We start from the raw sequence: 12,747 nt of genomic DNA on the forward strand, positions 1-12,747 counted from the left end.
AAGTAACTCATGTGAAGGAGAGATTATGTTTAAATGTTTGGAAATGCACTCTGCCTTCCTTAACAGCAGACTATGCAATTTGGACCAAACTTCACATGGAGAATAAACAGAAAAGCTGGACAAGGACAAAATTTTTTTAAATGTGTCTGAAGGCATCAGAGAACCAACAAAAGTAAAGAACTAGGGGACCAAGATCCAGGAGAAGATGTAAACCCAAAGAGAGCTGGAATTTGGGGTGCCTTTTCCCTTAGTGATATGAGGGATACAATAAAAGAGCGTCCCTGGGGTCCCAAATGGAAAGGTAAGAGAGCTAGGAGGAGGCAGAAGCAACAGCTAAAAAGACAACGTATAGGGTTTTGCAAGGTGACAAAAGACATCAAAAAGTAGCTTCAAAACAAGTTGGAAAATTTTCTATCACTCTGCCATTCTGAAAGCTGAAAAAAATGCAAGTATCAGGTACACCAGGAGTCAGCAAACTTTCTCTGTAAAGGGTCACACAGTAAGCAGTTTGGGCTTTATGAGCCATACGGTCTCTGCTGTAATACTCAACCCTGCTACTGCAGTGTGAAAGTAGCCACAGACAACACGTGGACAGTGAACGTGGCCGTTTCAATAAACATTTATCAGAATTTCAGGTTTCATGTCACAAAACACTCTCTTGATTCTTTTCCCTAACCACTCAAAAGTGTAAAAACCAATCTTGGCTCATAAGGCTGCACAAAAGTAAAGACAGGCTGTAGTTTGCAGACCTGATATAAACATTCATGTCTATACACTTCCAGAATTTGAAAACAGAATTTTTTTCCTATCTGGTTAGCAGTGATTCAAATGAAGGTGTTTTTACTCTTTCTTTCAAATAACGTTTAAACTCAACATTTGCTGATTAATTCACAAAGACATCGTTGGTATTAGAGAATACAAATTCACTAGAGAATATTCTAGAAAAAGTTTCACATAACCAGGAATGGAACTGAAAATTCAGTATAATGATTTAATATAGAGAAAGATGTATTTCTTCCATTTGAATCCATGTATTTGTGAGTTATTAGCTGCATTACATTTAATTTAAAATATGGAATTTAGACCAGAACTTCATCTGAATCATAAATTGTTAAGATTAAAATTCTCTAGATAAAGGTAACATATGCAAGTGTACTACTTTCACTAAAAAAAATATATACATATGCACAACATATTTTAGTGAGAATAAAACATTTCTGTACTATTATAAAAAATAAGGGGCGCCTGGGTGGCGCAGTCGGTTAAGCGTCCGACTTCAACCAGGTCATGATCTCGCGGTCCGGGAGTTCGAGCCCCGCATCAGGCTCTGGGCTGATGGCTGATGGCTCAGAGCCTGGAGCCTGTTTCTGATTCTGTGTCTCCCTCTCTCTCTCTGCCCCTCCCCCGTTCATGCTCTGTCTCTGTCCCAAAAATGGATAAGCGTTGAAAAAAAAAAAAATTAAAAAAAAAAAAAATAAGCATTTACGATTGAGTTGCTTTATAAACTGGTGTTTTATAAATTATATAACAATTTATATATATTAGTCTATACATGTAATTTATAAGTAAGTATATATGCTTTTAAAACAGTGCCTGTCACATAGGTAATTCTCAATATTACATATCTTCATCATAATAAAGGTACATGCTCAAATTGTTCTTTTATAGATTGAGTACATGATCAAAAAATGTGGCATCTACTGGGCTAGGTAATAAATACTAATGGCTTGTAAAATACGGACAGTCTGAATGTGAGAAAAAGGAGAGTCCTCAATGATGACTCCTTTTCTGTGGCTTCAGACGAACAGAAGTCCCATTTATGATTTCCATAGTACTTAAAGTAAGGGTTGGGGTTATGAATTTGAATCCCAACATTGCTCCTTAACCTCTTATGCCTCATTTTCCTCACAGATAAAATGACAATAATTTTCATTTTATGCCTCATGGCATTACAGAGAGAAAACTAGGCATATTACAGACATTTACTAAAAGTGGTTGACAAAATGTAAAAAAAAAAAAAAATAGAAAAATCTTAAGGCTACCCCTCTTTTTTTCTTTGTAAAGCATTATTTCAACTGATTTCATTCTATATTATCTCAAAATCTGAGACAGTAGGTGGGAATACATCTATATAACTTTAGAGTTCTTATTTCTGATAGTTTTTTTAAGACACAACTTTGCTACAAAGTATATTATATTCAAGATGATTCATACACAACAAACTCCTAATTTGAAGTTACATGTTAAGTTTGCCAAAGTTGTACAAATTGTTTATTCAAAATATTTAATTCTTAAAAAACTATATGTACACATACCTAAAATGCAAGCAAAAAGCTTTTTCACAATACAATGGTAAACTGAGATCATGAAGGCATAATTAAAAAGACCACAGAAAAATGTTTAGCACCTTTTCACAAAATTCATAAATAACTGGTTTGAAGACAATTCTCTTCATTACTGAAATCATCTTTAATTAATGTAACTTCTTTCCCAGAAAGAATACATAGTATCAAGGTTATTAGCCATTGTCGGGTCAGGGATAGATCAGGGACCCAAAACTTTTTGGTATACTTTTTCATTCATTGCAAAACCAGCATTTCTGTTCCTTCACATCCCACTATGGAGAGGGAGAAGTTTCTCCTGTTTGTTCTCCTCCTACTTCATCTAATAGAATATACATACAAGTGCAAACAAGAGGAACTAAGCAAGGCTAAAATTATGGGCAGGCATGTGAGAAACTTAACACATTTGCTTTCTTATCTAGTACCTATACATCATTATGAAATTTTTCTGGCCAGACAATACTGGATGAAAAAGTCTAAGGTTTCTGCATACCCCTTCTGCAAACAAAAATGTGACAAGTCCTATAGCTCTTGTCTTCTAGAGCTTTAATTCCCCACTCTTCCCATCCTTACATTTATCTTCCTCTCATCTCTGAGGACTAGCTAACAAAAAATAATAATAGATCAGTTTTCCAATGTTCATGAAAGAAAATGATCCCAAAAAAGCCAGAGGAGGGGCCAAAGGTGTGTGGCACAGAAAAGTCCACATCTGAAGAAACCCCCATTTAACCTGTTATGATGTTACTTACAACACTAAAAATGGTGGAGTATGCAAGTTGATAGATTAGGACTATCACTGCAATGACCATGTAAGTTAACACAAAAACATGTTATTTGAAGAAAAAATACAAAATATATTAGGATTACAATTATGTAAGAAAATATGCATACCTCTAAAACTGAAAAAAATGTTGCATAAATAAAAACAAAAACGGAAGAAATTTTTCTAAAATCTTTTACTACAAAGTTTAAAAACAAATTTTTAGAGGAAAAAAAAGAAATTATTGATGTGATAATGACAGTAGTCATTCCAGTAACACATCAACCTTTCTGAATAAGGAACTTTTATCTTAGGGCCAACACTAAGTACGATGGTTAATTTTATGCGTCAACTTGACTAGGCCACTAGATGCCCAGATATTTGGTCAAACATTATTCTGGGTGTTTCTGTGGAAGTGTTTCTGAGATTAACATCTGAATTGGTATGTGAAATAAGGCAGGCTGTTCTCCATACTGTGGTTGGGCTTCATCCAATCAGTTGAAGGACTGACCAGAACAAAAAGGCTGATCCCCACGGAGTACAAGAAAAGTCTTCCTGCCTTCAAAATCCAAGTGAAACATCAGCTCTTGTTGCATCTCAAGCCTGTCAGCCTTAGGACTAGAACTGCGCCATCAGTTCTCAGGTTTCTCAGACCTGTGTACCTGGACTGTAACTACACCATGAGCTCTCCTGGGTCTTCAGCCTGTTAACTCACTCTGCAGGTTTTGGGGACAGCCAGCTTCCATAATCACGGGTGCTGATTTCTTAGATCGATCTCTTTCTATATACACATCTTATTGGTTTCTGTGTCTCTGGAGAACCCTGACTAATATGTCAAAAAACGCAAAATGACAATGTCAGTGGAACCCTTAATGAGAAACACTGCTAGAACTGGGCAGAAATTTTGGTCCTGTTGGCAAGAGGGAGATAAGTGTGGGAATGCGTGAGTGGCTCAGTCGGTTAAGCATCCAACTCCTGATCTCAGGTCAGGTCATGATCTTGTGAACCGTGAGATCGAGCCCCATGTCAGGCTCTGTGCTGATAGCACAGCTTGGGATCCTTCCCCCCTCACCACCGCCCCAATCGCTCTCTCAAAAATAAATAAACTTAAAAAAAAGAAAGAAAGAAAGAAAGAAAGAAAGAAAGAAAGAAAGAAAGAAAGAAAGGTAGGTGAAGTGTGCCGTCTAACAAGTAGGTGTGCTTTCTAACAATCCTCAAACCATCACCTATCAGATAGCTACCTCAAGGGTTTCCCATCTTTGTTCTGGAGTCACATTGTAAGATTATCTTAAAGTAGCCCCTAAATACTTGATAAAAACAGAATTAAAATTTACAACCTTTCTTCCCACATGGGCATTTTTAAACAACCTGATTGATACTGGTAGCTTATGGTATCTTTTCCTTTTCCCATCATTTTAAATTATAGACTCCATCTTAAAGATTTCATTTTTCTTAGATGACTTAGAAACTATGTAAAGTTAAGCATTACTTTTCCAAGATTCCCTCAAAGAACAATTCTATGAATATAAAAAAAGCAAGACGTTGCTCTTGGCCAAGACATAAATAGACCAACCTCAAACAGACTGGCTGTGAGCTCCTCCAGTTCCTGTCCGAGTTGATCTCGCACTTTAGAAAGCCTCTCACACTCTTCATCTTTTAACTTCAGTTCCTATGAGAAATTGATCATTTTACTTTGAATCTCCATAGTTTGAAGTTAGATTCAGCAGACTACATAATCTTTACTAATAAAATTACAAAATATTAATACTGTCCCCTCCTAAGGTTCACACTGAAAATGTTGATCTAGCACTTGCTGTGTGGAAGACAATGAGGCAAGTCTAAAATTACAAATATTTCCAACTTACATATTTAAATTTTAATGTTTCCGTCATGAGACATACAAAGATTAAGATTATATATTATATGTGAAATACACAATTCAATAACTTCATTCTTTTTTCCCTTAACTGTTCTCTGAAGATATTTATTTCCATCCAGGAGGGAATTTCTTTAATTACGCTTATCCATCTCAGTAAAAGTTCAGTGTGGTTTTTTCAAGTTTATTTTAAAATTTGTTCACTTATAGATAACTATGTACCATATGGCAATTAGTCTAAAATTTCCATTCGTAGACTATACCCATTTAGCCCTGCAACCAGAAGTGAATGAAACATATTTGCATTTAAAACTAAGAAAAATGTTAACGACAAAATCACTTCCTAATATTTATACATGAGTTCTCAAAAGGTATCAAATAGATGTTTAAAAAATCCCTTATTAAGATGTAAATAATATGCAATTTTATATGCTGTCCTAAATTAATCTTTCAAATTTAGGGCTAAAAAAAATCCCACCTTCCTATATATTGGTCACAATTACACTAATGAAATAATGGATTTGTTGTGTTGTAATTGTGGTGGCAGCATAGAATCCCCCAAGGGCAACTCCTGAAAATCAAATATACCAACGGGAAGGTCAGAAGAACCCAATGAGTACACCTTCAACAAAACTACGGAAGGAAATCCCCACAAATCTTAGACTGTGAGAGACGTGGCTACACTACCAACACCAAAGAATCAGCAGCTATGTGGAAGGGACAGCAGGAAGTGGAAGTGACTACAGAGGTATCGTATGAAGCCTCAGAACCCAAAAATCATTACAAATACCCCAAAGGAGAGGACTCAGCCTCTCTGAAAACTGGGAGAACAAGTATGAGAACAAATGGAGAAAAAGGAAAAGGTTTTCACAGGCTCCAAGTTGCAGGTGGAATGCAAAAATGTGTATGTAGTCCTGACACAGCAAACAGTGCTGTAATGCCCTAAACTCTGAGGAATCACACAGCATCCAGCAAAGAGACCCTTCTAGTACAAAGCCCACCCCAAGGGAAAAACGCTTGGAATCTGAAACCAAACTGCAGGACAGGAATAATGGACATAGAGAGAAAGAAGGCTAAGATATCAAAGGAGAAAGAGGGTGGCAAGGTTCCAAAGGAAACAGATCGCAGAAAGTAGTGTAAGAAAAAATAATTATCTTTTCTTATATTTCTACTAGAAATACCATTTTTAGAGATAATGTTAAGCTTGTAAAGTTTGCAGAGGCACTGGGCTAGAGGAGAAAACCTTCCTGAACAAGGTTTACCTCTGAAAGACAGAAGTGGTTACACAGATACACCAATAACAACAGAAGGGAAAGCTCTTGAACACAAAACTCCTTGGTTTATCCTCCTCCTTCACAGGAACCTCCTCCTAACAGTCCAGGAAAATCCAATTCATTTAAATATGGAAAACAAACACAGATATGTGAAGTTACTGTTATAAAAAAAGTTAAACACAATCCAAGTCACCTGTAAAGTAATCAGATTGGGATTAAAATGCCAACAGCAGTTTATGCTAGAAAACACCAGAATAACATTTTTTTTAATATTTAATTTTATTTTTGAGAGACTGCAGGTGGGAGAGGGGCAGGAAGAGGGGAACAGAGGATCAGAAGCAGGCTCTGTGCTGACAGCAGAGAGCCAGATGTGAGGCTCGAACTCCCGAACCATGAGATCATGACCTGGGCCGAAGTTGGACGCTCAACTGACTGAGCCACCCAAGTACCCCCAGAATAACATTTTTAAGATAGTCAAGGGAAACACTGTGAAATGAGAATTTTATATTTAGCCAAAGTATAAAGTCAGAGACAAAGAGTTATAAACCTGCAAAATCCCAGAGAATCTCTCTCCTATGAGTGACTGAGTGACCAAGTAAAGAATGAGATTCAGATAATCCAGAAGAAGCTGGAGAAGCTTTAACGCTAAGGACTGAGGGTGAGAAGCAAACATATTTAACTGTAGAACTACAACTAAAAGATGACGATATCAAGAGAACGAAAAGACAAGCCTGGGAGAAAATTTCTGCAAAAGACATATCTGATAAGAGACTATTATCAAAAATATATAAATTCTTAAAACTCAACAGTAAGAAAACAAACAACCGGATTAAAAAATGGGCAAAATACCTGAAGAGACAATTCAACAAAGATATAAAGAAGGCAAATAAGCATATGAAAAGATATTCTGTATTATAGGTCATCAGGAAATGCAAATTAAAACAACAATGATACCATCACACACCTATCAAGAGTGGCCAAAATCCAGAACACTGACAATACCAAATGCTGGCAAGGACGGGAAGTAATAGGCTCTCCCATGCATTGGGAATTTAGCATGGCTCAGCTAGGTTAAAAGACAGTTTGGCTGCTTTTTATAAAATTAAACACACTCTTACCATATGATCCAGCAACTGCACTCCTTAGTATTTACCCAAAGGAGTTGGAAACAGGTTTACACAAAAACCTGTACACAGATGTTTATACATTCCTAACTGGCAAAACTTGGAAACAACCAAAATGTCCTTCAGTAGGTGAATGAATAAACTGTGGTACATTGAGATAATGGAATATTACTCAGCATTAAAAGGAAATGAGCTACCAAGCCATGAAAAGACATGGAGGAAAATAAATGCGTATTATTAAATAAAAGCATCTAATCTGAAAAGGCTACATACTCTGATTCCAACTATATGACATTCTGGAGAAGGTAAAACTATGGAGACCATAAAAATATCAATCATTGCCAGAATTTGGGGGTAGGGAGGAATAAACAGGTTTAGAGGATTTTCAGGGCAGTGAAACTATTCTGGGTAATACTACAACGGTCAGTACATGTCATTATACACTTGTCAAAATCCATAGAATACAGAACACCAAGGGAACCCTAATATGAATTCTGGATTTGGGGGGATAGTGATATGCCAATATAAGGTCATTGATTATAATAAATGTATCATCCTGGGGTGGGATTGGATAGTGCTGAGGGACCATGCAGGTGTATGGGAACTCTGTATTTCTCTCTCAATTTTAGGTGAACCTAAAACCGCTCTAAAAAAATTAAGTCTATTTTTTAAAAAGGGATAGAGCTGACAAAACAGCTACTTAAATGTTATGAGCTTTAGGAATATAAAAATAACAAACATTAAGGCACCTGGGTGGCTCAGTCAGTTGAGCATCTGACTTCAGATCTCGCAGTTTATGGGTTCAAGCCCGGCATCAGGCTCTGTGCTGATAGCTTAGAGCCTGGAGCCTGCTTCTGATTCTGTGGCTCCCTCTCTCTCTGCCCCTCCCCCGCTAGCACCCTGTCTCTCTTGTCTCTTAACATAAAAATGTTAAAAACAATTTTTTTAAATAACACACATACATACACACAAATAAGAGAAAGATGAAATTAAAGTCATAAACTTCTCAAATATTCATGGGGAGCAAAGGTATACAACTTGAGACTCACAACTTAACTACTATAAACCTAAACATATCTAAGAGCAAGAGATTAAAACTGAGATAAAACTTTAAAATTCAATGATATAAGAGAAATAAACAGGAGCTAGATAATTTCAGTATTGCTTATGGCAGGGAACAAAGGCAGTATCTCAAGAAAGGCTGGGAGATATACACATCTTTGATTAAAGGAAAGTAACAACTAGAACGGAAATCAAACCTTCCAAAACACCAAAAAGGAAGAAGACACGAAGAAAACAGAGCACATAAGGGTCTGCATACACACCCAGGAGCCATCTCAAAACTATGTGACAGAAACTAGCCCAAACGTAACAAATTTATCAATAAAGGTGCATGGGCGTAACTCACCTAATTAAAAGAAAATGATTTTCAGGTTGGCTTAAAAAAACAAAATCTATCTCTGTACTCTATACATAAGAGACACACCTAAAATAAAGTGATTCAGACAGATTAAAAAAAAGAATGGGTGAAGTATGCTTTAAAACGTAATACAAATAAAAATAAAATAGGAATCTGAATCTTGATATCAGACTAGACAGAATACAGGGCAAAAATCACTGATGACAAAACTTCAGAACACTAAAGACCACAATGCAAAATGAAAACTTTAAAATACTGCCAAATACAAAAATACAGAAGTAGTCCTAAACAAACAGGAAGGACACACCATGTTTTTGAGTAGAAAGATATCATAAAGATGCCAATTCTCCCTGAGTTAATTTTTAAATCTGTAACTGCATAAATCTAATGCCAGATTCTTTCAAACTCTAAAATTTCACTATTTTACAATTTCCTATGAAAACTAAGCCAATTTATTCAACATTTCCTGCTATGTGGTCCCTATGGTAATCCCTCAGGATACAAAACCAGCTAAGATACTGCCCCTAGAGAAATTTCCAATCCACTAGAGCAATACACTGTCGTTCATGAAGGCAAAATTCTTGAATAGCTCCCGATCATTTACCAAAGTGGCACAGACCTCACTGTAATACTAAAGGCCCTCTACAACATGTGCTCAATTTCCCTTTCGAGTTATCTCCCTTGATCCATACTCTAAAGCTACAGTAAAACTGGCCTGATTCACTCGTTTCACTCCCCATCCTAGCCCATCCATCTGGTTTAACCTTTTCCACGTAAATGTCTGACTACTTTCTCTCTATGCCTCAATGTCTATTCTCAGTCTACCTATGTGAAGTTGAATTTGTAATTCGTGTGACTATTTCTCAGAATTTGTACTTTTCATTATCAGAATGTTACACCATAACATAGTTATTCAAACTTCATTCCTTCAAGAAACATTAATTTTGTGTTGATTGAATGCTGATTCTTCTGTTAGCCTCAGGCATTCATCTAGGTGCTGGGGACACTTAGAAAAGGAGTAAACCCCCATTAATGATTTTCCTGTTCAGCGTAGCAAATCTTTAAACAGATTCACATGGCTATTCGATAAGGACTATAGTGATGCATACATACCAGAAAAAGTAGGAGTTTGCCAAATGCAGAGGAAGAAATAAAAGAGTATGTTTTATAGTAGCTAAAGACGACGAGGGATAACCACCACAAAAAGATAATGCCAGCAACTTAGGTTTATGACCTGTCCTGAAAAGCACTGCCTTGGAAATCAGGATTTCCTTTAAAGACAAAGGGAAATTATCTCAAAGGCAAATGGGAAGTCACTGAAAGATTTTAAACAGGATAGCAACAATCAGATCTGCAATTCAAAGTGGTAACTTGGAAGTGTAGAGACGTTAAAAAAAGACTAGATACAAGAAAAACAGTTCACTGATCACTGGTATACTTTAGACAGCAGATACAAATTTAGAGTGGTAGTACTAAAGAAAAGAAATTTGAGAGACACTCAAACCACAGAACATTAGGTCTCTGATCAAGTATATTCCAAACTTAAGACTACTGTATTTAAGATAAACATTTAATACATCAAGAAAGAAAAAGTGCTGTCAATGAAACTATGTCTTTTTTCCACTTAGACTTTTCATTTTACACTTATAGGAAAAACTCTTTTAAGCTGACAGAGACAGAGATTTTTATTCTTTTTTTAAATATTTTTCTGTTTCAATGCTATCATAATGAGGTCATTTTGAAGACATTTAAGCCAGTAATTAAGACCAACAAATAAACCCAACTCACAGAATTCAACTGAATTAATCACATGAACAACTACAACCAAGTTCACACACAAGTAGGCAATGATGAGTGTCATGAAGGTTAAAATCGGAAAAAAAAAATGTACAACTCCGTATCAGTAAACATGACCGTGTATACATGTCTTTTCTCCCCAACTAGTAAACACCTTAAAGACAGGGTCAAGTCTAATTTATTTTTGCCCCCTACAGGGCTTTGAACAATGCTGTTAATACTTTGGTTACTCAAGAAATATATCTGTTTATAAAAGAACATAGTACATGTTTATGAACATCCATGGCCACAGTTAGTAGAACCATGCTGAATATGGATTTGATACAGGTACGTGTATTTGAGTGACTTTATCTGGCTGCAAGTCATTCCACTGAATTTTATTTTCCAAGTTATTTCACTCTCTTTTAAGGAAGAGTAATTAAAAGCTGAAAGTAACACATTATACCAGTGGGTCTCACACTTAGTAAATATAAGAAACAATGAGGGAGTTTATTAAAAATGCATATCCCCAAGCCTCAGCATGATAGTATTATTTCAGCAGAATTTGGGACAGAGTCCAGGAAGCAACACTTTATTTTATTTATTTTTAATTTAAATCCAAGTTAGTTAACATATAGTGTAATAATTTCAGAAACAGAATTTAGTGATTCATCACTTACATAACCAGTGCTCAGCCCAACAAGTGTCCTCCTTAATGCCTCTCACCCTTCTAGACCTTCCCCCCACCCAATACCCTGCCAGCAATCCTCTGTTTTTTGTATTTAAGAGTCTCTTATGGTTTGTCTCTGTTTTTTTATCTTATTTGTGCTTCCCTTTCCCTATGTTCATCTGTTTCTTAAATTCCACGAGTGAAATCATGTATTTGTCTTTCTCTTGTTTTGCTTAGCATAATACAGTATACTCTCACATTGTTGCAAATGGCAAAATTTCATTCTTTTTGATTGCCACATAGTATTCCCCCACCCACCCACCCACCCACACACCTTCTTTATCCGTTCATCAGTCGATGGACACCTGGACTCTTTCCATATTTTGGCTACTCTTGACAGTGCTGCTATAAATATTAGGGTGCATATGCACCCTACTACTAGGGTACATACCTAGTAGTGCAATTGCTGGGTTGCAGCATAGTTCTATTTTCAATTTTTTGAGGAACCTCCATACGGTTTTCTAGAGTGGCTCACCAGTTGGCATTCCCACCAGCAGTGCAAAAGACATCCTCTTTCTCCACATCCTTGCCAATATCTGTCGTTGCCTGAGTTGTCAAGTTTAGCCATTCTGACAGGTGTGAGGTGGTATCTCATTGTGGTTTTGATTTGTATTTCCCTGATGATGAGTGATGTTGAGCATTTTTTCATGTGTTGGCTGACCATCTAGATATCTTCTGTGGTAAACTGTCTATTCATGTCTTTTGCCCATTTCTTTACTGGATTATTTGTTTTTTAGGTGTTGATTTTGATAAGTTCTTTATAGATTTTGGATACTGGCCCTTTTTCTGATATGTTGTTTGCAAATATCTTCTCCCATTCTGTCAGTTGCCTTTTACCTTTCCTGATTATTCCTTTTGCAGAAGTTTCCTTTGCCAAAGCTTTTATCTTTATGAGGCCCCAATAGTTCATTTTTGCTTTTGTTTCCCTTGCCTCTGGAGATGTGCCAAGTAAGAAGTTGCTATAGCTGAGGTCAAAGAGGTTTTTGCCTGCTTTCTCCTCTAGGATTTTGATGGCTTCCTGTCTTATGTTTAGGTCTTTCATCCATTTTAAGTTTATTTTTGTGAATGGTGTAAGAAAGTGGTCCAGGCTCATTCTTCTGCATGTTGCTGTCCAGTTTTCCCAGCACCACTTGCTGAAGAGACTGTCTTTATTCCATGTGATATTCTTTTCCTGCTTTGTCAAAGATTAGTTACCCATGCATTTGTGGGTCCATTTCTGGGTTCTCTATTCTGTTCCATTGATTTATGTGTCTGTTCTTATGCTGGTACCATACTGTCTTGATGATTACAGCTTTGTAATACAGCTTGAAGCCCGGAATTATGATGCCTTCAGCTTTGGTTTTCTTTTTCAGGATTGCTTTGGCTATTCAGGGTCTTTTCTGATACCATACAAATTTTAGGACTGTTTGTTCTAACTCCGTGAAGAATGCTGGCGTTATTTTGAT

General features: G+C 36.5%; 1 protein-coding gene across 6 annotated transcripts in view; it reads right to left on the minus strand.

The window, feature by feature from the left end:
* The window catches only part of RAB3IP (RAB3A interacting protein), a 144,559-nt gene that overhangs the window by 13,608 nt on the left and 118,204 nt on the right, over positions 1 to 12,747 (minus strand). For 5 of the 6 annotated variants that reach the window (XM_086712833.1, XM_086712834.1, XM_086712837.1 and 2 more), the window contains exon 4: positions 4,676 to 4,771. The exons of the other annotated variant lie outside the window; for it this stretch is intronic. In XM_086712833.1, the coding sequence (XP_086568959.1) occupies positions 4,676 to 4,771 (96 nt within the window). The remainder of the gene's footprint in view (positions 1 to 4,675; positions 4,772 to 12,747) is intronic. 6 annotated transcript variants of the gene reach the window in all.

This window comes from Puma concolor, chromosome B4, assembly GCF_028749965.1.
Source record: "Puma concolor isolate L17-30 chromosome B4, mPumCon1.1.hap2, whole genome shotgun sequence".
Lineage (NCBI taxonomy): Eukaryota > Metazoa > Chordata > Mammalia > Carnivora > Felidae > Puma > Puma concolor.